A 27,243-nucleotide genomic window follows, 5' to 3' on the forward strand; every position below is an offset into this window, starting at 1 on the left:
TGGCTTCTTTGTAACTTGTATGTTTCGCTCAAGAGCTGTTCTCTAGAGATGGTAAGAACAATTCTATATTTTTAGAAACTTTTTTAACAATATCAGTACCATTTTGATATATTTGATATCTTTATGATATATTTGATGCTTGTTCAATAGCTTCCGCAGAAAATCCCAGTTTTTCAGAAAACTGTGAGGAAGCCTGTGGCTCAGGGGCCTTCTTTTTTGTCTAGTTATTAGACTCTTTTGAACCAGGCACAAAAGATAGTATCTACCAACCTTTGAGCAGCAGGCCCATGAGGTTATTGTGTTTTACTATATTCCTTTTTGACAGATGTTGTTTACCCTGTAAATTTTACTTATTACAAAGTAATTTCTTCTCATTTTTAAAGTGGTTAGCTAAAGAGTAGTACTAATTAGGAAGATGGAAAAACTGCTTAAAAATATGTAAAAGCAACCTTTTGGGTTTAAATGGGTTGTTTACATTAGAACTTTTAGAACAGTAAAACTAGCTCCTGAAAGCTTTGTGAGGGTTAGAATCTGCTGGTCCTCCTACTCAGTCTCAGGTCCTGTCAGTTGAGAATGGATACAAGGGGCCTGCTGGGACCAAAGTTCACTGTCATCGATGTATTCCCAGCTCTCTAGGGGAACCCTAGGGGACTGAGCCAGGAGGATTGCAAATTGCCGAGCTTGGGCAATTTAGTGACTTAGATCCTTTCTTAAAATAAAAACTAAAGAGCTGTGAACATAACTCAGTTGACAAGTCTTGTGTTCAGTACCCAGTATTGGGGGAAACAGTTCAAAATCTACTTTATTACTGAGTATGGCACTTTCCCTGAGACCCAGAGCACTATACTCCCGGATTTGGGTAGGCCAGAGAGAATATGGCTTGAGGTGTAGAGGTGTCAGGGGGCTAAGGACATCAACTTCTAGGTATATGCTAATTCAGGATGTATAAGTCATTGTGATTTGGGGCAAGAAATCTTGCCAAGTCTTAGTTTTCACACCAGGAAGATCCTACGCATTGAAGCCTGCTTCCTATGATGACTGAAGGCAGGGTAGGGCAGAATAAGCTTAAAGCTAATCGTAGCTTTATTACTTGCCCCAAGCTGACCACCTGTAGATGATGTTGGTTTATGAACCACTTGAGTGCAGAGCCTGGACAAGAGCCTGGAAGGCCAGAGGCCACTCCTCAGAGGGCAAGAAGGGCTTAGAGGGACATTGCCTTCCCTTTGTTTATAGTGGCCAGAAATTGTTGGGGCTCATGAATCAGACAGGTTTCTCCTCCTCAGTAGTCCTATTAGAATATTTGGGGACCTCTTAAGGGTACTCTAGAAACTATATCTGTTAACACACGAACAGGATTTTAGCAGTTGGCAAAGGCCTCTCAAGCTGATCCTGCCATTACTCCAGGGACTGGGCGTGTTTCATGTTCTTTTCAGTTTAACCTATTGACGTGGGAAACCTTAGTTAACTCTTCCTGCACTGGACTGATTATAAGAGAAGCTCTTTCCCGTCTGTATCTTCAGTCTTTCCATCTCCTCATGTAACTGTTATCAGAATCAAGAATAAATTGCTTGGAGCATCCAAAGCAGAAGTTCACAACCACCGTATTCTCAGTGAAATGACAATCCCCAAAGGGGTTGCCCCTTAAATCTGACTTATTTACTGTGGTCAGAATTTCTGGCTTAGCTCCATCGTGGTCTGAGGCTCTGCTCCGACTGCAGTTCCTCAGGCCCTTTGCACACAGTTGGAACACTACCCACTGACAGACGCAGATGGTGGACAGCACAGTCGACCTGAGCAACGTCCATCTTGCCCAAGGCTATGCTGAGAAGAATAAAATTTTTTTCTTTTCCTTTTGCCCTCTATTTCTCTACTGTTTACTGTTTGTTCTTTTTGTACTCAAAGACTTAGGCACTTCGTAATTTTTCTAACTGCACAAACATCTTTGTGGTGGAAAGTATTTGATACCTTTTTTATCTGATAGAGAGAAATGGTAAAAAGTTCTAAAATTACTTACACCTTATTCTCTTTGTGGATTTTTAGCTTCTGCATTTAAAAAGTAACAAATACCTGACCGTGAATAAGAGGCTTCCAGCTCTGCTGGAGAAGAATGCCATGAGAGTGACACTGGACGAGGCTGGAAATGAGGGGTCCTGGTTTTACATCCAGCCATTCTACAAGCTGCGATCCATTGGAGACAGTGTGAGTGCAGACCCACGTCCTGGAGAGTGCTCCGTATCGCCTTCCACTGCTGTGTGTGGGACTCCACCAGAAGAAGCTAGTTAAACAGTGGCATATCCTGTATGAAGAGAACTAAATCACTATGGAAACTAGTGTTTGGGAAACAAGGAAATGTGGAGAGAAGTGTGACCTAAATTAAGTTGCTAAGTTTTTCTAACTTGGCCTCCGAAAAAATCCTGAGAACATCCATTACCTCAGTAATTTTACCACAAAACAGCCTTCCCATCTTAATGTCCTGGGAAGACTCCCTGTCATTTCAGATCCATTACTGGAACAGAAATGCTTGTCTGTTTTGGAAATAAAGTTAGTAAAGGATGGAGGATGGAAAGGCATAGCTATTGCAGCCAAGGAGAGCAGATTTTGGGGTTCTGTCCTTGATTGTATTTTAAAATGTAAAGCAACAAGAATCCTTTGAGTGTGACTTAGAACAGTTCTCATGTTTGTTAGTTAAATTAGCCATTATGTGGCACAAACTTAATATGTTTAAATGCTATCAGCTATGTTACTGACTTTGTTAAGGTGCCAATACAGTTACTTCTTACTAAAAATTCTGAACTTTTAAGAGCACAAAGTATTCTTAAAGTACTCAACTTGCTTTAACCTAAAACTAGGTTTTGACTTTTGTTGTGCTTAAGAAAGGGAACTTAAGGCTGGTCTTGAACTAACTAGTCTAGAGCTCAGACCAGTGACAAGCCTCTGCCTCAGCCTCCCAAGTGCTGAGAATACAAGGATGTGTTCCCAAACGCAGCGATTTTGACTTCTGTTTTCAGTAGTGCCATTCAGGTTTGCAGCCTTTGGGCAGTTCAGATATGTTTGTGTTTGTGTGCATTGTAATATGTAACACAGAATGCACCATTCCTTCACAGCTGGTGTGCAGCGTATACTGATCTTTAACTGAGAATGGGAGAGCAAAGCCAGGTTTTACCACAGGGATAGATTTATTGAGTGATCTCGTACTCGTGTGCTGCATCTCACCAGTTAGAATGGGCCTGGCTCAGTACAGTTCCCGTGGCTCCTCCCAGCACTACCCGCTCTCTGCTTTGATCTGTCCTGTGAAAACCTCTGTGGCTCCTTCCTTTTCCAGGTGGTCATAGGTGACAAGGTGGTACTAAACCCCGTCAATGCTGGCCAGCCCCTGCATGCCAGCAGCCATCAGTTGGTAGACAACCCTGGCTGCAATGAGGTGAGGAAAATCAAGTCATGGTTTATGGGTGGGATGGCACTAAAGGATCAGGCCTTCCTGGTCCCAAAGCATGCACATACTGACATTGACTTCAGTAGTGACTTGGGGCACTAGATTTTGCAGGTGAAATAACTGAGGCTGCACGTAAGTGTGCAGGTCAGTGCAGTGGGAGCTGATAGTTACCCCACTGCTCAGATCGCTAAACCTTGTGTGACTGAGGGATTGTTTTCCTGTGTGTAAAGCCCAAGGGCCCCTTTACCAATTGTTCTCTAGGTATAGGGACTGTTAAAAATTGATTTCCCTAAAAGAGGTTGCCTTTTTCTGATTTCTGAGAAAGGGCCCATTAACATGTGCAGCCCTGCAACAATACCTTGCTTTTGGCTACGCATCTGCTTAGCCTCTAAATTGGCAGTTACAGGACACAAGGTAGGAACTTGCTTGTGATGTGAGTACTTGCCTAACAGCGAAGGATAGGAGCACTAGAGTGAGACAGAAGTGGATCCAAATGCCACGTCTGCCAGTCCCTAGCTCTGGAGCCATAGACTTAGTTACCTAATCTCGCGCTATGCATCCTTATACCCATTATAATTATACCTGTTTTTAGGATGTTGCTGAGGATTAAATGAAATAGAGTTAGCGTGTGGCTCAGAGTCTCAAATTTGTTTAACAAACAAGACTTCTGTTAATTCTGACTATTAACATTTCAGAGGTATACGCTGGGCTCACTTCTTGCCTATGTAGCTCATTCTATTTTATAAGGAACTGTATTTGTTGCCACGTGGCCTTCCCTGTTTGGCTATCCAGAGCAGAGACTTAGAAGAAAAGGAAAATAGCTTTGTGGAAGGGCAGGAAGCCTTGATTCCTTTAGTTGTGTTTGAAATAAATAGTGATGGGTGCAGATGCACCCTCTATGAGCACAAAAAGTTAAAAAATTGGGCAACTGACTTTGCAGGTGCTATGTTTTCAGTGGTGTCAGGCTTCAGGTGTTTGGGCTGAAGCTCAGCCTGGCTTCTGGGGCTGAATGACACAGTTGGGAGAAGTACGTGAAAAAATAACTCTGGCTTGTTTTCTAGGTCAATTCAGTCAACTGCAATACAAGCTGGAAAATAGTTCTTTTCATGAAATGGAGTGATAACAAAGATGATATTTTAAAAGGGGTAAGTTTGATGTTGATGTGCTCGACAGCTTTGTGGTACTTGGCTTTTATTGGGGTAGCAATTTAGTTTTCTTTTTTAAACTCACTTTTCTTTAATTCCTTCTTGTGCTGCCCCTTAGGGCGATGTAGTGAGGCTGTTCCATGCTGAGCAAGAGAAGTTTCTCACCTGTGACGAGCACAGGAAGAAGCAGCATGTCTTTCTGAGGACCACCGGGCGGCAGTCAGCTACCTCTGCCACTAGCTCCAAAGCCTTATGGGAGGTGGAGGTACGGAGGGGCAGGAGAGCAGGCACAAGGGTTGTGGGATTTAATCCCTCCACAGATAAATTTATAAATCATGCTTAAGTACTCCCACTTCATTGTAAACCCGACTTAGCAAGTATGCACACTATAAGCTATCGAAAGGATGCCACATGTTCTTGTGAGGGAGATACTTCCTTGGGAGCAAACTCAAGACAAAATGAAAATTTCTCTTGGTGTTCCAATCTAGTAATGGTTCCTGTTTTTCATTCCCTTGCTTATTTGTGTGCCACAGCTATTATTCAGTGAGGTGTCTCCCTGACATAGGAGGTTTCTACATTGATGATGGGCTCCAAATGAAAAGACAACACAGTGGAGTACTACTCAGTCATAAAGAAGGATAAATTTGAGTCATTTGTAGGAAGACATATAGATCTTCAAACTCTAATGCCACCTGAAGTAAATCAGACACAGGTTGAATACTTCATGGCTCCTTTAAGAGTCCCAACAAATAATTTAAAGAACAAAATTAAAGAAAAATTGTAGGAAACAGGGTATACTTTACAGAGATGAGGAGACAATCTGGAAAAGGATAGAGAGGGGAAGATGGCTGGTGAGAGAAAAGGGAGTAAAAATGATCAAGATGCAGTATGTGTATGTGCCAGCTCCCCAAGACCAATGAGACTGTTATGTACTGGAGACATATACCAGTACAAACTAAAGTAAAAAAAATCAGCACTTAGAAAACGAACATGGGGCTGGTGGTCAAGATACAAGGTGGCCACTCTTGAAGCTCTGGAGGCTTTGGAGAGGAAGGCAGCGCTTGTTGGGGAAGTGCTGTCTGAGCCCCTGCTTTCCTGGATGGTCTGACTTTCGGCAGCAAGAGAGGAATGGCGGAGCTCACTTCATGTCAGAGAGGGTGTAGAATTGGAAATAGGAGGCAGCTTAGGATAAAGCCCAGTACCTCAGTTTGGTTGTCAGGTCCTCACCGAGCAGGAGGAGGGCAGCTTGTGGAGTCTTTCGCGGAGGAGGACTAACCCTGCTCCCGAAGGCCATGCCCCATGAGCTTTTACATCACCTCGGGGGCAGGTTTCAAGTATGATGTGGGGCAGCCTCAGCATTCAGTCCATAGCAGATGATTTCAGGGTCTACCCATCTGGCCATCGGTATTGACATGTCATTATTTTCTTGCCAAATAAGGAATGTGCCATGTTTTATTTATCAACTTATCATCTGATAAGATGTAGATAACTTCTGCTCTTTGGCTCTTGGGAGAGTGCTGCTGCGAACATTTATGAATAGTTCTCGGGCCACACGGGTTTTCAGGTCTCTTGGGGATAGAGGCACGCGCGTACACTGTCCTCTGTGCTCACCCTTAGCAGAGCTGCCAGGCCTGCTCTGCCGTGTTACATTCCTACCAGCAGCAAACTGCGACGCCAATTTCTCCATGTGGCTCCAATTCCAAAGGATATTTTTGTTAAATATGAGTTTCTAGATAAGTTGTTTTTTTCTCCCTGTATCTTCTAAATTTTGATCCATTGAATTGGCTTGCATTGTTAGATGTGAATTCATTGGCTTTTAAAAATCTTTGCTCTCCATATGATATGTCTCCTTCCTATGCCTCAGTGGCTTTAAAATTTTAAAAAATTTCTGACTAAAGTGACTCTATGATGTAGATTGGTGTGCACGTGCTAGTGCGTGTGTGGGTGGGTGTGTTCACCCTGCTGGAGTTCCTGAAATTCCTTGAATCTGTGAGTATGTATCAAAATGGGAATTTTTCACGCCCTCCCCCACTGATGTAAACTGGACATTTAACAATGTCTGGCTAAATTTGTGGGTTACCTTTGCTTGGTCATTGGGCTGTCTCATAGTTTGAGTTTTTGTTAAACCTTGTAATACTACTTTCTTAGTAGTACAGTCTGGAATTTGTTTTTCCTTTTAAGAGTAATGAGAATTTTGTTTCATTCAGTCAAGTGAATCAGTTTGGTCCTTTGCAGTCTTACTCTGCTGCTTTATAGGTCAGAATAGAGCAGTCTTTGGGAGCTGGATTAGTCCGCAGCTAAGCGAGTCCCAGGATGTTCCACAGGTCTCTTTGCCTTGCCTTGTCGGAGTAAGGACATTTCCCAGCACTTTGTGGGCTTGGGGACTGAAGCTGGTAACTTCCCTTTCCTTCTCCTCTTTCTTTCTCTTCTAGGGCTTGATTGCAGGGCCTCGTGCCCATTAGGCAAGTACTCTAACACTGAGCTACTCCTTGATATATCTTACTTGCCCTTGTGGGGTCTTCTTCATATACACACAGTTTGATACTTCAATCACAAACTGAAAGAGGCCTCTGTGCAGATCCCTGGAGCTTTTTCTGCATGTAGCTCCAGATTCTCCACAGCTCTGCTACCTTAGTCTATAACCTTGGATCCGTCTCCTTACTTCCACGCACCCACTACCTAAACTTAGGTTCTCCCTTGCTGTGCTGCAGTCCAAAGAAGACCCTCAGACAAAACCCGAGAGACCATGGATTCTGCCTTATTTTTTCTCCATGTTCTCAAGGATGACTTGTGTAGTCATTTCATGTATTATATCTAGGTTTCTGCTTTCCTGTGGTAATTTTATGTATTTTGTGCTGTGTTGTAATTGTTTATAGCACTAGCTGCCAGTGCTGGTTGTAGTTTCATGACTAGAAGCTGAAGTTACATTTATTTTTGTGATAAATTGGCCCAGAGATTCTTGAGTTCCACATTTCAGAGCTTGGCTGGAGTGTGTGTTCTAACACATGAATGTATGCAAGTTTGTCATGAAATTCCTGGTTATGAAGTGTACATTTTATGCATGACTTTCAGAATGTTATCTTGTGTTTTGTTAGTGTTAAGACAAAAAAGCTGAAAGCCATGGAATTTCTTACTTCAACCCTTGAATGTTAGCTAGGTGACTGTGTTCCTTCTCGGGAGAGCATTATTTTAATACTTTCATCATTTAAAGTCAGGTGTTGTATGTGACACTTGCCATGAGTTTGTTGGAAGATAAGGTATTTTCAACTTGAATGAATCAGTGCCGTATTTCCTCAGGTGCCGTGGCATCCTCATATGGGTTGACCTTTCTTTGACTCCTATTAAGCAGTCTTTCTCTTGTAGGTCGTCCAGCATGACCCGTGTCGGGGTGGAGCAGGTTACTGGAACAGCCTCTTCCGTTTCAAGCACCTGGCAACAGGCCATTACTTAGCAGCAGAGGTAAGTAGCAGTCCTGCGGTTTTCTCTTTGAAGGCTGATGCCTTCCTCATCAGAAGCCACTCAGGAGGTGGAGGTTCAGGCAAATGCTCCGTCACTTTGCTTTCCCTTCTGCTTTTTGGTTTTCTTCTGTCTCATTTCTCTAGGAGAGACAAAAATGACTAACACATTTTAAGACTTAGGGGTTTTGGTCAGGATGTGGGGAGAAAGTAAGTTAATGATGCTAATTTGGGATTTCAGGATGCCCTGTTTTGCTCTTACAGACTGCTCTCCTCATACCCTGTCCATCAGCCCCACTCCTACCATGAGTGATTGAGAACTGGCTGCAGTGGACACATATGTAAGGTCAGACTTGCTCTGACTTTACAATGCATAAAGAAGTAGACAATTTCATAAAGAAGTCTTGATTCCTCAGTGCCTTAGCAGAATAGATAGGGGCCTGTCTCTTGTTAGGCTTTCAGAAATCAAAGAAATTTCCTTTACCTAAAAGGTGTAAGAAGGGCTTTTGAGGAAAGGAAACATGCAATGCTGAAGGACCCAAGGAATTTACCTTCCAATTTTTGTATTAAATTAAGAAGCTGCCCTACTGTGTGTCAGATGTTGAATTTTACTCTGATCTGCTGGAAGATGTGTGATGCGTATTCAGATCAGACTCTCAGCAGAGGACCCCGCCTGATCTCTGGAGCCACCAGTGCGATTGCCCTGGAGCTTGTAAGGGATCGTGTGGGAGCCAGCACTCTTTCTGCCACTGAGTGAGGAACATGAATCTAAATGTGAAACCCCTTTGGGGTTCTGAATAATGGTTAGAACTATGATTTTGAAAAACAACTATAAAAGTCTTAAGTTGAAATTGAAAATGGAGCCGTAGAGAGTTGTGCCCAGTGAGTCAGCTGGATGAAACCTTGATTCTGTGGTTTGCTAAAGACTAATGGTGGTTGCATTATCTCTAATGTTTTGAGACAAATGTAGCTATTGCTAGGGACTTAATGTTTCTTTTTTCTTTTTAGCTAAAAGTAATCAGCGTTATCCATGACTGTGTCTTTTATTGGTCTTTTATTTATCTGAGGCTTTTCACTGTTTCTTTGCTGGTGAATCCATTGTTTTTCTTGTCTATTCTTGAGAGCTGTCTCTTGGTGACTGGTGGATTGTCTCATGTGTGTTGTATCTGTGTGATATGTGTTATTGTGGCATGCTGGTTTTGTGACTAGAGGGAAGGGACAAGTTCTTAGCTATTCAAGGATGGCTGCAGGTGTGGAAGTCTCCTGCAGATGGGTCTCAGTCCTTGAGAAAGCAATGGATGTTTTAATTTCCTAATGATTCTTTTTCATCAGGTAGACCCTGACTTTGAGGAAGAATGCCTGGAGTTTCAGCCCTCAGTAAGTATGGGCAAGAGCCTTCTTGTCTTTGTTTGTTAGGGTAAGGCCAAATGGTTTGGAGCCCCATTTAAGAAACTGTCACTGTGGCATTGAGTGCTGGGGAAGGGGAAACTGTAGGTTGCTTTAAAAGAAGGTCTTGTCCTTTTGTGATCTGGTTGGTCCAAGGGATCATGTGTTACTGTGCTGAGTCAGGAGTCTCTGCTTTTGAGTGTAAAGTACATGGCACCTCTTAGAGTCTTTCTAGGCTGGAGAAAGTGCTGGCCATGTGGAAGTTGGCCTTTTGTAAAAGTTGTGCAGTTGTCTTACTGATGTTGACCTAACATAGTGACACATTCTGTTTTTCTGTGGAAGTAACATATGAGTTCTGGTGTACCTGATACCTGAGAGAGTCAGTTGTCTAAGCCTCTGTTCTTGGGTTCTATAAAGTCAGAAGTATGTTTTGGAGTATAATGTGATTTGGAATTGTCATGCATGATGGATTTGTCTTTGGAGACTATTGCCAAGTCTTGCTGATACATAGACACCTGGAGTTCAGGTATGGGTTGAAGAAGACAGTGGCTGTGCTTCATGGAAATCAGTAAAACAATTCGCTTATGGAGTGTCTAATTCAGAGCTAGGCTTCAAACTCCAACCAACCAACCAGCCCACCAACCAGTTGCCGCCCTGTTTGACATGCGTGTCTTCATGGCGATCTTCGGAGTAGGTGGTTTGAGAGTATTTCTTGTTCTGGCAAAATTAAGAAAAATTTGGGGGACTTTGCACATTGATGGATAGAGTCAGGGTCAAGATGTTAAAAATGTAATTGTGAAAAGTGTTGTGCATTCTGCATAGTAGTTAACTTAGTTTTATTTGGGTAGAATGTTGGCTTTGAAAGAAACTCAGGGGATGGGCTGGGGATTTAGCTCAGCGGCATAAGCACCTGCCTTGCAAGCAGGCGGTCGTGAGTTCGATCCCCGGTACCGATAAAAATGAAAAAGACAAAAAAAAAAAAAAGAAAGAAACTCAGGGGAGTTGTAGCTATGAGTGTGTGGGTTTCTGGGGCTTCTCCCCTCATCACTTCTGAAGAAGGCTCCCTTCCTTCTTACATCCTGTCACCTTCACCTGGAGGCTCTCTGCATAGCCCTCTCTGCATGGCGGCCCTGTGTTTTCAGCTGGGAGACTGAGACTGAGGTGAGGCTGTTATTTTTCATCTGAGACTTCTCGTCCTTGCACCTTCTTTTTTTGAGAGAAGGAACTCTCTATACATTATCTAGGGTAACAGAATATGTCCACTGTTAAGTCAGCCACAACTTCTTTCATTGAGAACTGCTGTCTGGGTGATCCTTGGGTGCCAGGGCTGTTCTCCTGGGCTCTTTCTCCTTGTATAAGTGAATAGTGGATTCGCAGTGTAGGGGATATACAGTACACAGTGATCACCAGCAAGGAGGGGGAGAGCAAGCCAGACCTGATATAAATACCAGACTCACCATTTCTAAGCTATGTGGGCTTGAAGTTCTCTCTTTGAGCCTCAATTTCCCCTTATGGACATGTGGCATTTTTAAACTTGTACATATCAGTAGCATTTTTAATGCCTTCGTCTCTACTAGTTCATCTGGGTCACGAATCAACTGCATGAAAGTAGTTAGGACAGTTTTCAAGATCTGTGTTGACCAAGGAAGAAGTAGCCATTGTGAATCGTCCCAGTTCTTCTTGTTTCTGAGGTCTCTGGGAGTTCAGTGGTCTTTGTCTCATGCTTCTCCATGCCATGGAGGCAGAATGTGCCAGCAGGCCAGGGTGCAGAGGTAGGCAGTGTTGCTGGGGCTGGTAGATAGTGAGCCATACACGGGGAGGCGTGTATGGAGCAGGGTCTCACCTCTCAGCAGCAGGGCTGGCACCACAGCTTTGGCTGCTGTGAGCGAGGCATTAGTATTTGGAGGCTCATGCGTACTTCACCCTCTCTACCTGGCACTTTGGATGGAAAAACTAACATTGTATAAGTTTGGGCAAGGAAGTGTCTTATTCTGCCCGGCTCATGGTTCCCTGAGACTGGCAGTTGGTGTTTGTGGATTTTATTGTGTTCAGCTTTATTGTGTTCATTATGAATTCAGTGGCACCCTCAGTCCCCTTGCTTGATCCCAGAAAGAGAAAAATGATGCCCCAGCCTTGCTGTCCTCTGCCAGCCTTTTGCACTTATGCCTTCCTGCCCACTAGGTGGCAAACAGTGACTGCACACTGGAATGCGAGAGTGTGCCTCTCGGGTTTCCAGACGCAGTGGATCAGTGCGGCTGCAGGTTTCCTCCATACCTGCTGGGCTCTCTGAAATGTCTCTTCCAGCCTGGAGCTGACCCGGTGTGTTGAGCCGTGATACAGTCAGACTGCTTTGGGAGTGGTGTGGGGGCCACTTTGCAGGTAACAGCAGTTAGGCAAGAATAGATGTTCCAAGTCCTTTCTCTTTAACTGAGGGTTCAGGGGTCTTCTATTCCTGCCTAGCTAACTTACTTAAAGCACACAGAGAGTAAAGAGTTGAGGGCTTATTTAGGTGGAGAGACAGTTAATTAGAGGAGAAAGTACAGGGCCAAGGGACAGGGACTGTAGATAGAAAAAGAACTTTTTCACTTCAAAATTTTGTTTTTTGGAAACAGTTTCATTGTGATGCCTAGTCTGATCTTGAACTCCTGGGCTCCAGTGATGCTCCTGCCTCATCCTCCTGAGTATCTGGGATGACAGGTGTGCACCACTATGCCCAGCTGAAAGGACTTTTTTTAAGTAGAGATAGAAGCTACTGATGAAATGATGAAGCTCATGTTTCTAGATCTCAGGCCCCATGAAGTTGAATTCTGTCATGTTTGCTCTTTGCCTTTGATTGGATTTCTTTTTCTGGATTCTTTGGTCTTCCTGGGGTAATCTACTTCCTTGTGGGAAGGAGACAGGGCTTCACCCTGAGACAAAGCAAGGTAGAGACAAGAAGAGTGGAGGTCTTCTGGTAGATGTAGGTGGATGTTGACATATTGTAGAGTTGTTAAAGCTGAGAAACAGTCCCATGTTCAGGCACCATGAGCTTGTAGCCTAAGAGAACATCCCCAGGCTAATGTTGCACCTTACATCTCTTTAGGCATGTGGGCTTTGGAGCTGAGACTCTTTCATACTTCCTAGGGAAACTTTTGTTACTCTTAATCAGCCTTCTCTCCAAGAGCTTTTCCTCCATCTCCTCCAAATCCTCATGTAGCAATAGATGCTTTTCCCCCTGCACTGGTGTCAGTAGCCTTCTTAATTAATCACACATATTTTTTTCAGAGCTAAGTTGACTTCTTGAGAATGTTTGTATATACACTGGCCATCCTAGAATTGCTGCTCATGAGTATTTGGGTATAGGTTTATTGTATTTTGTTTTCCTGGGAAGTAGTTATATCATATTGTTGGTAGACAACTATCACTGTAGACTAATCAGACATACATAACCAATTCCACAGGATGTTACCTCAATCTACATCTCTCTCCCCTACCTACTGCAGATGGATGTAGTTGTATGAAGGTCTCTATCACTGTTATCCTTCTTTCATTGGACATCTCTTGGTGCTCACGTTACTGGAACACTTTCATTGCACTGTAAGGAAGTAAACACTTTTGGCTCACGTGGCTGATGATCACCTTTTAAAACTGCTCTGCAGTCAGTCTTTTGCCTGTCCACTGCTGACGTTCACTATTGTTCTTCCTTTTTTTCGTTCCTGAGGATTGTGCCATGTTAGTGGTGAGTGACGGGCTTGGCATATAGAATTCTTGACCTGATGACTTTTCACCCTCAGGTGGATCCTGATCAGGATGCATCTCGAAGTCGGCTGCGTGGAAATGCCCAAGAGAAGATGGTGTACTCCCTGGTCTCTGTGCCTGAGGGCAATGACATCTCCTCCATTTTTGAGCTAGACCCCACCACTCTCCGTGGTGGTGACAGCCTTGTCCCAAGGTATGATTTCAAAATTGTTTATCCCGAGAGAATCACGATAGATCCTTGTGATCCAGTCCTGTTTCTTGGAATTCAAATCATTATTACCTTTTTAAAAAGCTTTTATAAAGGATTTAATGAAGTGTTTGGACTGACTGCTGAATATAGTATCTGATTTTTGTGTAACTTATCACTGGTAAGTAAGTGATAGTTTGATAAAAAAAAAAAGTGCTTGACTGGATTTAGGTACACATCACTGCCCAGTATTTTGGTATCTCTCTCTCTCTCTCTCTCTCTCTCTCTCTCTCTCTCTCTCTCTCTTCCCTATAAACCCAGAAAAACCTGGGTAATCCCTTGACCAATTAAATAAACAATTGAAAAGAAATCTGGGAAATTGAAAAGAAAACTGAAATTCACTATGTGCACAGTGAGTTTTATTTAAAGTATTGAGAAGATAGTTCCATATTCCTTGGTCATTTTATATAACTTGCTTTTGTTGTATAAAAATGTATTTTTCAAAAACTAGGATAAAAGCTTATTCTTAAGATTAGCATTATTAGTAATAGCTAATACTTATCAAGTGCCAAATACATACCAGGCACAATGCTAAGTAAGTAACTTGTATTACCTAATTTTATCATTGCAGAAAATTTCTGTGTGAAATAATTATCCATCCTTTGTAGATGAAACTCAGAGAGTTAAAACAACTTCTCACAGGTCAGATATCCCTGTGAGATAAGTGTCTAAGACAGATAGGGTTGTTTGAGCAGTCCTAACTCCTCCTCCACAGCATAGTGTTGGCTGGCGACAGTCTCCCTGGCATTTGGAGACTGTACCTGAGGCCCATCTCACTGGGCATTACTTTGTGTTTCATTATTTCTACATGCCACTCTTCTGCTCAGCCTGAATGGCTCTGTGAAAATAATCTTTGCCCCTTGGGTGCTCTTAGAATTCAGTGAGCACCTTAACTTGTGCTAGATACTGTTCTGTCCCTCTCAGCGATCAGGGTAAGGTGGTGCCCACATGGAAGAGGATGCTACAGGCAAGAAGGTCTTTCAGTCAGAGGATCAGTAATTTTTAAGTTGTGCTGGTAGCCAACTGCTTGAAAATCTGAGGAAAAAGAGAGATGTGCTCCCAGAAAACTCCAAGTGTAGCCGGCTTTATCTTCTCTGCATCTGGAACCCCTTGTGTTTCAGTGCCTAAAGAAAATAAAATCTTCCAGTGATTTAGCTCGGGCAGCATAAGTGCCTGCCTGACAAGGTTGTGAGTTCAATCACCAGTACCAAAAAAACCCAAAACAAAACAAAACAGGAAAAGAAAATCTTACTGAGATATAATTCATATTCCCTATAATTCATTATATGTAAAGCATTCAGTTTAGTGATTTTCCATAGATTAGCAAAGTTGGGTAACCTCTCACCACAGTCAGTTTTAGAAGATTTTAGTCAGACAAGGAGAAACACCATACCCATTAGCAGTCACTCTCATTTTCCTGCACCCTGTCACTGGCCCCAGACTAATGTACTTTCTGTCTCTGTGAATTAGCCTCTTCTGGACATTTCATATAAATGGAATCACATACTATGAGAACTTTCGTGACTAGTTTCTTTCACTTAGTATTGTTTTCAAAATTCTTCCATTGTTGTAGCATACATGTTACTTTTTTCTTACACAATATCCATTGAATGGATAATGTACTTCATGGTATGGATAACTTACCCATTTATTACTTGATGGCCATTTGAGTCATTATGAATAATGCTGCTGTGAATATCTGAGTACATGTTTTTTTGTGGACATACATTTGCTTTTTGCTGTCTACCTAGGAGTTGAATTGTTGGGTCACATGATAATTCTGTGTTTAACCTTTTAAGGAACTGCTGGCTGGCTTCTCAGCATGGATGCACCATTTTAGACTCCCACCCGCAGCATATAAGAGCTCTAGTTTTTCTGTTTCTCTCCACCACTTGTCTTTTTTTATTTGCAGTATCCTAGTTAATGTGAGTAACAGCTGATTGTGGTTTTATATATACCACATTTGCTTTATCCATTCATCTGCTTTAGGTTTTTACTTAAGTTGCCCAGTCCAAACTCACAAACACTTATTAGAATATGCTCTTCTGAGTGTTTACAGTTTTTATTCTTTACACTTAAGATTTTGATTCATTTTGAGATCTTTCAAAATGGTTTTAGGTAGGGTACGTTAGATTTCTTTTTCCTTGACTGCCCTCTTATTATCTAGCTACGTATGGGTCTGTGTATGAAATCTAACTGCATTTCCATTTGTTTCCCTTCAGTTCTGAAAGTTATTTAATTATTTTTTCTTAGCACCTTGTGCAATGGGAATGACACTTTTATATATTGTGTTAAAATTTGGTAGGGTAGAAAACAACAGAAACATGTGATCCAAAATACTTTCATTGATCATCAGAGCCTCCTTCATGAACCTTTTCCTTCTGGAAAGAAGGAATGAGGCTCTGAATGGCTCTGTTGCCCAGTGGGTTGGAGATCCCTCTGCTCCTGTGGGAAGGGACAGTTTAAGTTTCTGAGTCACTGGCTGAGTGGCATTGGCTGAGTATAGTCCTTTGCTTTTTTATTCTCTATCCATTATTGTTTCCTTGTTGGCAAACTTTTCTTGTGACCAGGTGTCCTGAGTTAGACTGATTCTAAATTCAGAGAGAAGCAAGGGAAGCCTTATGTTCAGCTGGTGGAAAAAGTGTCTGGTATGGCTTATCAGTATGTTTACTTAGGATCTTGGGTGTATTTTTATTCATGTTGCTCTTGGTCACCAAACTCAGCCAAAAGAGAACATGGCCATTTGTTTACTGATCATGTGAAATGACAAAAGAAGAGAAATACATTATTTTTTCTATGGCTTACAGTTGTACTCAATTTTGCTTTGTTTAAAATCAGAAAGTATAAGGTTAGATATGAGTATCTGTGAAATATTACGAGCAAAGGCGATTTTTTTGGTGACAATTGCTGATTTAAAAAATTCCTCTGCACCAAAAAGGATAATAAAATTGCAGCATGCCTAAAACAGATGCATTAAATGAACACTGGAATAGCATCTAGCTCAGTGGATCTTTTGCACATGTCTTTTTTTTTTTTTTTTCTCCCCTTCTGCTTTTTGAGACAGGGTCTCACTCTGTAATTCAGGCTGATTTTAAGCCCACTTTATTGCTAACCTTGAACTCACAGTGATCCTCCTGCCTCAGCTTCCTAAGTGCTGAAATGACAGGTGTGTGCCACCATGCCCAGTTTGTGCTTGTCCTGATATAATGACATTTGAGTTATGAACTTAGAATGGGACTTCAAAGGAACTCATAGAATGTCATTTGTGTTTTAATGAAACTTGACCTAGAACATTATAGAATGAATTATCCAAACAAAAGCTTAGCTCTAAGCTTTGATTATTCTTTAAAAATAAGGAAAGCGAATCCAAGTGATTTATTGAAATGCAAATCTCTTTGTTATATTCTTGTTCATGTTGTTTAATTTATATTTATGGTAATCAAAGTAAGTATCACTAGGGTTGCTGTCTTTGGACCTTACCTGTAATGTTCAAAGCAGTTAACAGGCAAGAAATCAGAAGATGTAGTGAAGGTATGTGCAGCCTGGCCCTGTGATGAGCTCGGTATGCCATTACTCTTAGTATGTAGTTTCCATTTCCTCTCTCTGCTTTTGTCCTACCAAAGTTGAAATCCCAGCTCTAGTGAGAAACTTTCCTGATTCTGAGTCCTCCATGACTGTCTCCTGGCTTCATGCTTCTGAATGTCTGTCTGCTGTTAGGACTGGTTGCTTGCTGTGTGCATTCATCTTGTCTCACTAGTGGGATAGTAGGTTCTTTAAATGCAAGAATTATGTCATTACTTCTTCTACTTTGCTAGGAAAAAAATTGAAAAGCATTGTAAATATGAAGCATACTTACTGGAGAAGTGAACAACGAAAACAAAAACGCCTGAAACCATGTGGAGAATAAACCAGTAAATAAAAATTATACACAGTCCGGCCATTCACTGTGAGCTACTTTCAAGATTTTGGTTTGGTAGTGTCACACAGGTTTCTGGACATAGTGGTGATTGTCTAATTTATCAAAAGTAGGATCATAAACTATTTTAGTTTTTTTACCAAAAATCTGTTAATGTTTCTAACCAAATGAGAATTCATTGTGCACATTTTGAGTAATGATACAGTATTCTATTGTGTGTACTATAGTTAACTAGTTTGTTACTGAAACATTAGACTATTTATAGTTTTTTTATTGTTTTATACATTGCTTTGCTGAATATCTTTTGTGCCACATTTGGTTCCTGTGCTATTATCTCTTAGTGAAAATATCTAGAACTGGGGTTGCTAGATGAAGGGATAGGTACATGTCAGGTGATGTAGTGCCCAACTCCCCTCCGAGCCCTACCTGAGGACCCTCTCTTCCAAATCCCGGGCATTGTGCAGGCCTGGAGTGCAGCCCCCTGGCTGAGCTCCTTCATAGCTTTCACCAGGCCCTGGGTTTAGTCTCAAACTCAGAAACAGAACAATCAAAGTGAAATAAAACCACATCAATGCACAGGATACCTTACTTCCCTAACCTCCTGTTGATACTGGGTTTTGTTAGTTTTATGATACTTGATGGAATAAAATGGTATTTTGTTTTAAGTTGTATAAATATTCTAAAAAGATTGAATATGTGACTTTATATGCATATTGACCATTTATATTTCCTTATTAAATAACTAGTTTTTGCTTTCTACCCATTTTCATTTCTATGACTCATGCTTTTCTTATCAATTTGTAGGAGCTCATATATGGATTATTATGCTACAAGTTCCCTTTGTTTTCCCAGGCTGCTGGTTTTCTTTCATCTTTACTGTACACATTTATATAGAGAGATACCATGCTTGCTCTACAGGAGATTTAAAATCTTAACTGTGTAATAAAATTTATGCTTCTTTTCCTTTAAAATTTAGTGATCTTGCCAGGTGTGGTGATGCATGCGTGTAATCTCAGTACTCACGAGACTGAGGCAAGGAGATTGCCACAAGTTTGAGGCTAGGCTGGGCTACATAATGAGTTGAAGACCAGCCTGAACTGCATAGCAAAACCCTGTTTCAAAAACCAAAAATTTAGTGATCTTCACTTCATTACATGTTTTAAAAAGCTTTTCTGTGCCACAAGATTAATGGTCCAAATTTATATTTCATTTTTTGCTTTGTTGACTCATACCAAATTTCAGTTCTTGTTTTATTGCCTTAGTAAGTACTTCTTGTTGTCGTGCTCAGCTTATGCTATGATATTAATTCAGAGTATGATTTGGTGTTTAGAAATAACAGTATATCACAATAAACTGAGAGTCATTGTGAGTTATTTTCTACTGTAAATAATTAGAGTATTACTTGGACTAGAACCACGTACTCCTAAATATATGTTGTCCAGTATATGTAGTAGAGAACCATTCTAGTTTTTATTTTATAGGAATACCTTCTAGACCAACTGCAGAGTAAAACTGACTATTTCTTTTCCTGAAGTCTTTCCTTTTCTCTTCAGGAACTCCTATGTACGACTCAGACACCTGTGCACTAATACGTGGGTTCACAGCACCAATATCCCCATTGACAAGGAAGAAGAAAAACCTGTGATGCTTAAAGTAAGTTCCTAAGCTTGGCCGCCGCCCCTCAGCCCCGTGCAGTCTAATGAAAGGGCTCCTCTGAGGATCTATATGGGGAAAGCAGAACGGCAAGCTCCCTCTGTCCCTCTCCTCCTCTTCCCTTCCTCCCTCCTCCCTCTTTTCCTGTCTCCCTCCATCCGTCCCTCGCTCCCTCCTTCCTGCCCTCACCACTGGCTTTGGCAAGTTTGAATGCTTGAATGTGATGAAACAATTTTATTTTCTTCAAAAGACATGGTGAAGCAAGCACAGGCTTTTGAAATAACCACAAACTTATTTTACTCCATGGCTTCTGCCCTAGTGCTGTGCACTTACTTGGTTTTGTATCAGAAGGATGATTTTGGCTAAGGAAATATTTGCTTGTGCCTTGAGGTACATCAGATATCTATTTGGTTTTCCCTATCTTTGTTATTTCTTTATGTATTTAAGCATATGTTTCCAGCAAGCCCCCTCCCCCCTTTTCACCTCTCTTCCCTCTCTTCCTTCTCCAGCTCCAGAATTGTAAATTCACAGGTGAAATTTTTCTTTTAAGAAATGAAGGATACTCTTACCTTTTTTTTTTTTTGTGGTGATTGGACAGATTATTGGACTCTTTTCTACTCTTATGTTTTCAGACATATAGAAAAGTTGAAGAAATGAGAATGTGTCTATCTTTATAGTACTCTTGTTTATAACCAGTAATTGCCATTTACAGTATTTACTTTTTCTCTCTTAAGATACATATTCTTTGGTTACTGTAATCTTATGTGTTCCATCAGACAAATTAAGCTATAAAATTATATTAGTGCCCCCTTTCCTAATTCAGCAGTCCCCCTAATACCAATTTTCAGAGGTAACAATTACTAATGATTTTGGAATATATGCTTCTGCAGATTTTCTATGTCAAGTTGATTTTAACTCTGTAAGTTTTTTTGGTTTCCCAATAGCCTATAAATGGAGTATTCAACTAATGTCTTATTCTCCCAATCCAAGATTATCCTACAAAGACCTCCTTGAATTTCAGATTGGCACCTCCCCTGTGAAGGAGGATAAGGAAGCCTTTGCCATAGTTCCTGTGTCTCCTGCTGAAGTTCGGGACCTGGATTTTGCCAATGATGCCAGCAAAGTGCTAGGCTCCATTGCTGGGAAGCTGGAGAAGGGTACCATTACGCAGAATGAGAGAAGGTAAGGCTTTCATATGTGTGGGCCCAGAGGGCCTTTTTTGCTGTGCATTTGGGTAGCGAGAGAATGGTGACTTCTGGACAGTTTTGAGGGTAGTAGTCCAAGCATTTATAGGAAGCTTCATGTTTTGTTTTCCAGAAATAGATTGTGTGTGTGAGAGGGATGGGGATTGAACTCAGAGTCTTCACACTGAGCTACATCTGCATCTCTTTTTAAATATTTTATTTTGGGAACAGCATCTTGATAAGTCACTAAATTATCGTGGTTGGACTTGAACTTGTGATCCTCCTGCCTCAGCTTTCCCGAATGTTGAGATTATAGGCATGCACCACCATGTCTGGGTTAGAAAAGAGACTTTTGCATTCACTTTTTTGAGAGTATCTAATGCTGTGAAGATATTCCTTGCCCTAATCTAATTTGATCTTGCAATTATTTAACTATCAGGGGTGTAAAGTTCCCCTTGGTAGAATTTAATGGTTGTTGTCTGTGTTTCACTCATTTTGGTAATTGCCCTTGGCTATGGATTTTAAGGATATTGAGGAGAATAGGTCTTCTCCTGTTTGACTGATTCACACGGCCTGCAGGCTTTTGAAGTGAAGTTTTCAGCCTGTTGAATATTACGCACACTGTCTCTAACAGCCTCTTCTCTTCTAAGGTCAGTAACTAAGCTGTTGGAAGACTTGGTTTACTTTGTCACTGGTGGAACTAACTCTGGCCAAGACGTCCTTGAAGTGGTGTTTTCCAAGCCCAACAGAGAACGGCAGAAGCTGATGAGAGAACAGAACATTCTCAAGCAGGTCAGTGAGATGTGATGTGTTTGGTGGTTGGCTTTATAATGAATTTTTGGGATCTCTTACCTTACAGAGAAGCATGGATGATTCCCATTGGAAGACTTGGCAATTGATTTTTTAATGGAATTTATTTTTATAGCAGTTCTAAACTCACAACAAAATTCAGTGGCACGTACAGAGAGTTCTCCTGTAACCTCTGCTCCCTCACTGTCAACATCCTGCACCAGTGTGGAACATACTTTTAAATCGCTGAACCTACACTGAGAAATCATTCTCACCTAAAGGAACATATTAATTACATGCTTCATAGATCTTCATGAGAATTTGGCCTCTGGAATTTTTTTTTCCCTTTTAGAGTGTGATACACAAAATGCATGTGTCAACAAGGAGTTTAAGTCCAGAAATAGATCATATCCAGCTGTTTTGTGTGTTAAATCCTAAGTTAGACCTCTGGCTTAGAGCCCATTCTTATTTCTACACTAGCAGCTCTTTAGGGGCCAAAATAATGTGATTCAGTAGCAGGAGCATTCACTAATCACTTATGTAGGGCGCTTTGTTTATGGGACTTATCTGTGTTCATTTTTACCACACCCTTGTACAGTAGGTGTTGTTCCTTGTATTTCACTAGTGAGAAAATAGTTTACTTTGACCATGATTTGTATATCTAGGAAGTGTTAACCAAGATCAAGTTGACCTAGTTGAGTATCAGAATTATATTTATTTTAACCTTACTAGGCTTTGCAGTCCAGGACACACCAAAATCAAGTGTCCTAGAAAATATGCACTGAGATTTTTACAGGATGGCGGATGTTTCTGTAGCATTACACTACAAGACATGGCATTAGTAACGTTTGTCAAGAATTGTTGTTGGGGAAAATGTCGTTATCTAAAGGGATTGGATACAGTTTTAGGAAGCAAGGAGAATGGTTTTTACAAACTGTTACAAAGGCCAGTGAACTTCTAGGAGTTGTAGGTCTGCCCAATTCACAAGGTCAATGTGGACCTAGGGAGTTCTGTGCAGGTGGCTTGGTTTGAAAGTTCCACTTTCTGTTCCTGAAAACTGGCTTCATCAGGCCTGCCAGCTCTGTTTTAAGTGCTTAGAAACAATGCTACCCGGCTTTCACTTCCATCCCTGAAAGTACTAATAAAGAACTAATAAAGGTATGTCATCGCTGCGTAGAATCTGTTCATTCCAATCTTTGTTCCTTACTCCTTCTTTTTTTTTTTTTTTTTTTTGGTACTGGGGCTCAAACTCATGACCTTGTACTTGCCAGGCAAGTGCTGATGCCACTGAACCAAACTCCTGGCCCTTTTACTCCTTAGCTTTAAACACTGTCCCATCAAGTCTCTGAGAAGAGTTAGGTCCAGGTAGACTGAGTCTCAGTGGATGGGCTGATGCAGGTTTCAGGCTCTTGATGTGCTTGAATAGAGAAGCTTTGCTGTGTAATCCTTAAGGTCATAGTCCTTTACAAAACACCAAATGATGGCAGAGTTCACTATTTTCACAAACAGATCTTCAAGTTACTGCAGGCCCCATTCACAGACTGTGGTGATGGCCCAATGCTTCGTTTGGAGGAGCTGGGGGACCAGCGGCACGCTCCTTTCAGACATATCTGCCGTCTCTGCTACCGAGTTCTGAGGCACTCACAGCAGGACTACCGGAAGAACCAGGTAGGCAGGAAGAGTGGATGGGAGTTGATTGTTGATCTCCTTCTGAAGTTCTTTCATGTGCTTTGCTCAGTAACTGTGCCACACATGTATTTATTTAGTGGATAGAGACTAGTGCTGTGTTAAATTTGTTCTTAGAAAGGAAACACAGATTGTTTGCAAGGCTGGGAAAAATATATATTGCAAATCTTTAAGAAAGATACTGGAGAAATATCATATGGTACTCCATGAACAATGTTTAGAGGCCTTTTTTTTTTAAGTAAGAAGAAAAGACACCAAGAAATTTTATTCTGTAGTCATCTTTGAATGATATTTTTATTTTTTGGGCATGAGATTTGTTTTCCAATGAGATTTGAGTATTTTTATAGCATATTCTTTTAAGAGTTAAGTATAAAATGATTCTGTGTACAGCTGTTTATATTAAAAACATAGAATCTTTCCTCCCTGTCTCCTTTCATAACTTCATCTTTTACAGTAACTTAAAAAAAATTTTGGTTCTGGCTTATGTTTTATGATCTTTTGTAATTATTTCTCTATATTATGTGTATTAAATATGTGTGTATACACTTAATATATATTGTCCCCATGAAATGAATAGTGCAAATTCCTTAGGAAGGTTTCAGAGAACTTTTGAGATTTTTAAGGAAAAAAATTGTGTTTCTCCATCTCTGGTTCTAAACAAGGGTAATGTTGTTGCCTAAGGATGTTTGGCAGTGTCTGGAGACCCTATGGAGCATTATACCTGGGGAGTGTCACTGTCATCCAGCAGGGTAGAGGTCAGGGCTGCTCTGAAATATCTATTGATGTCTAGGACACTTCTCTGTAACAAAGATTTATCCTACAGAAAATGTTAACTGTGCTGAGATTGATAAAACCTGCACTGCATACAGCACTGTGGATTAAAAATGTTGCCTATTATAAATTGGAATTCAGTTGTGTCCTATCTTTGCCTCCTAGTACCAAAATTTTTTGTTTTTAAGGTTTCAGTTTTCACTCTCGAGTCTTTAAACTTTCCTGTGTAGTTAAAGGTTTTCATGATGTTGCCAGGAAGACAATGTGACTCTTAAGTGAAACGTCAAATACATGACCATTGTTGCTTTAGAGCAGCGATGGTGAATCTCTTAGAAACTTGAATGCCCAAACTGCAACCCAGACCCTTACTTATCATAGAATGCCAACACTGCGGTTAAATCTGCATGGTGAAGTTTTAGTTTAGAAAAACAACTGTTGCACAACTGTTACGTGATGCTCAGGACAACCTGGCTCATGTGCCGATGGAGAGGGCTCTAGTGCCCCTGCGTTTGCCACCGCTGCTTTAGATCCACCTCCAGTGCACTAGTGCCCCTCTCAGCTAGTGCCAGGGAGGATCTTCTGCTCCTGTCTGCATTCATTGGAAGAGGATATGGCAGGATCTCTAGTGGGTACCAGGACATAATGTCATATATGAAGAAGCTAAGCCTGTCCCTTTTACTTCTGCTGGGTTGAACATGGGAGTTATTGATGGATATTGTGCAAGTTGGCAGAGGAATATCCCTGCAAATTCCCAAACATGCATCTTTACTAAATACCAGCTGACAAGTGGCCCATGTTCTCCATATTAATCCTGAGTCATTCCCAGGATTGTGGAATTAGTAAAAATAAAAGGTGAAAGCCAGTTTCAAGGGCAAGCATATTTTGAGCAAGCATATAGTCTTGCTGGGCAGGGTAGGGAAATATCTTTGACTAGAAACAAACAGCTGTTCATGAGAGGCTTCCTAGAGTTCACAAATTATTTCTATGAAATGTGATGTCTGATCCCCAAAAAGAAAACAAAGACGGAATCATATATCTTGTGAATATGATTGCTTAGATTAGCCATTTCTGACTTTTTCTACTGTCCATTGACTTTTGAAAAGGAAATTTTACCCCTGGAAAGAAAACAACATGGGGTAACATTGTTCCAGATGTCTAGGTAGGCTGAATCTGTATTTATTCAATTGTGTATAGGAGTGTGGCATAGATAGTGAAGTCCTCTTTAATTAATAATAAAAGCACAGCTGACAAAAACCTTTGAGCTTTCAAACAATGTCATTAGAATAAATTTATCCTGTACGCTTAACGTATCCTTACATAAATATCAAGACTTTTGCCTAATGACGTTCATGTGGCAGGTTTAGTAAAATGAAAGGTATGACAGAATTTGCAGCTGTGACCCTAGGCTGTCATTTGCCTGCTGAATTGTAGGTAGTTCTTATCAGGAGTGTTGGGACTTTTCTTATTTTTGTTTTAACCGCAGTTTTTATTTTTTGTTCCTACTGATTTTTTCCTTTCTTGAAAAGGAGTACATAGCGAAGCAATTTGGCTTCATGCAGAAACAAATTGGCTATGATGTGTTGGCTGAAGACACGATCACTGCCCTGCTCCACAATAATCGAAAACTCCTGGAAAAGCACATCACTGCAGCAGAAATCGACACATTTGTCAGTCTGGTGCGAAAGAACAGGGAGCCAAGGTGAGACGCCTACTGCATTGGTGGGGGAGGACAGTGTCTGCACCCAGGATGCTGGAACTTAGCTGGTCATGGTGCTTTTTATTAGACTTGCTTTCCTTGAGGTGGCCAGTGGCAGGGTTGCTCTAGCCAGGTCTCAGTGGCTTTTGAATGCATAGTTGCAAGAATACAGTATTGAGATGAGACTCCAAGGAGAATCCAGGCCCTGATGTTTATCAACTGATTGATTACCATGGCTTTCTTCCTAAGCTTGAATGCCCTCATCTGCTAAATAAGTTGTTATGAAACTTAGATAAAAATAAATACCTGAAGTGCCTGGCATATGCGAGATACTACGTAGTATGTGACAGTCACAGTTGGTCACTTGTTCATGTTTTAGCACCTCCTGAATAGCAATTTGAATACCCTTCCCCCAAACCAATTGTTAGGAATCTTTTGTAGATTTGGTTATTACTTGAATGTTTTATTATTTCTGTGTGTGTACATGTACTGGGTATTTAAACTCATGCATGTTAGACAAGTGAGGCAGAGTTTCTCTAAGTTCCACTGCTGACCTAGTAGTCACAATCCTCCTGCCTTGGTCTTCTAAGGGGCTCACGTGTGTATACCACCACAGCTGACCCATTAGTACATTCTACACAGTCTATCTTACTCACACAGGTCTTCCCACCTCTCCTTTGTCCTCTATTTCTTCCTTCTTCTGTTCTCATTTTGATTGAGGCCCCCTTTACCTGAAATGAAGCAGTTCACAATATTGGTGTCAAGAATGATCCCACTGGACAGTTGATAGGGATGCTGTAAAAATAAACATTGCCAGCCATAAAAATGAGCACCATTTTATGGAGCCTGGTCACATACTAGGTAGTGGACTAAGGAAACGCTTTACATGAGTTCTCATTTAACCCTCAGTGCAGTGCTAAGAATGTATGCTGTATCATTTTCTTTAGGAAACAGAGGAACAATGAAGTTAAATAATTTCTCCAAATAACAGTCTCTGTCATTACACAGATGACTAGCATTTCAGGGTTGCACACTGCCCAGGCAGCTGGGCGTCAGAGCCTGGTTCCAGCCATACCAGCTCCATGTCTGTGTGATTTCTTCCTGATGTGAATTTTCTTCTTGCTTGCTCTTCTTTCTCATTTTCACTGGCTGGAGTCAGTGCCATATTTACTCCTACGCTTGTGTCTTTCATCCTCTTCCTGATGTCTGTTTCCAACGGTGCTGTGGTCATCAGCACTGAAGCCTTGTTGTCCTTGCCTTGTATGGGCAGAATGTGGGACCTGTCTATGTTAGGAAGAGTCCCTGTACTGAACCTCTCTCATCTCAACAGAAAATGTTTTGTTTTGTTTCTGGATAGATTCTTAGATTACCTCTCCGACCTGTGTGTCTCCATGAACAAATCCATTCCAGTGACCCAGGAACTGATCTGTAAAGCTGTGCTGAATCCCACCAACGCAGACATCCTCATTGAGACCAAGTGAGTGAGGTCTGGGGATGTAAAATGAAGGACCAAAAAAAGGGGGTAAGAGGAAAATAAGCGATGCAATAGATGACTGTCCTCGACAGTGAAACACAGACCCTTCATTTTTTCAGTTTGATTAGCATTTGATCTCTGTTTTCCAAGTCCTGCTTTATAGAGTGATTTTGTTTTTTGTGTGGATTTCTGTACAGCGTGGTATCACTTACTTTTCTTTCCAGTGTAAAAGTCAGGTGAACTTACTGGGAAGCATTGGACACACCCTTAGTTTAATTTTAAGAGTTGAAAAACCTTTTTTTCTTTGTCAGTTTTTTAAATTTTAAATAGAATAAAACAAAACAGTATAAAGCTAATCAAAACAGAACAATGAAAGTGATACAGAACTTCAAAACAAGATAATAGAAAATCACAATGGCTACCATAATGTCTCTTGTTTTCTTCAAAATATCTGTCCATACCATCAGACATAAATCAAACTGAACAAAATAGAATAAAACCAGTAAAAGCAGAACATTGAATAAAACAATAAAAATCGAATAAAACAGAACAGAACAATATTGGATTTCAAGAACAAGACAGAAAGAAATCCCCCACATGTGCTCTATTGCATATTGTTATCCTCTGATAGATGCTAGAATACCAGACTTAGGTCTGCAAAGTCAGCATT

The 27,243-nt window shown here is 41.0% G+C and overlaps 1 protein-coding gene across 1 annotated transcript in view; it reads left to right on the forward strand.

The window, feature by feature from the left end:
- Itpr1 (inositol 1,4,5-trisphosphate receptor type 1) overlaps window positions 1–27,243 on the forward strand; it is a 329,142-nt gene that overhangs the window by 142,896 nt on the left and 159,003 nt on the right. The window contains exons 7-19 of the mRNA XM_063260287.1: window positions 2,041–2,199; window positions 3,323–3,421; window positions 4,495–4,578; window positions 4,697–4,843; window positions 7,942–8,037; window positions 9,366–9,410; window positions 13,193–13,350; window positions 18,874–18,973; window positions 19,995–20,155; window positions 20,808–20,949; window positions 22,456–22,614; window positions 24,930–25,102; window positions 26,457–26,576. Of these exons, the coding sequence (XP_063116357.1) occupies window positions 2,041–2,199; window positions 3,323–3,421; window positions 4,495–4,578; window positions 4,697–4,843; window positions 7,942–8,037; window positions 9,366–9,410; window positions 13,193–13,350; window positions 18,874–18,973; window positions 19,995–20,155; window positions 20,808–20,949; window positions 22,456–22,614; window positions 24,930–25,102; window positions 26,457–26,576 (1,643 nt within the window). The remainder of the gene's footprint in view (window positions 1–2,040; window positions 2,200–3,322; window positions 3,422–4,494; window positions 4,579–4,696; window positions 4,844–7,941; window positions 8,038–9,365; window positions 9,411–13,192; window positions 13,351–18,873; window positions 18,974–19,994; window positions 20,156–20,807; window positions 20,950–22,455; window positions 22,615–24,929; window positions 25,103–26,456; window positions 26,577–27,243) is intronic.

The sequence above is a fragment of the Cavia porcellus genome, unplaced genomic scaffold (genome assembly GCF_034190915.1).
Source record: "Cavia porcellus strain 051 isolate PalLab524CR breed Dunkin Hartley unplaced genomic scaffold, mCavPor4.1 scaffold_13, whole genome shotgun sequence".
NCBI lineage: Eukaryota > Metazoa > Chordata > Mammalia > Rodentia > Caviidae > Cavia > Cavia porcellus.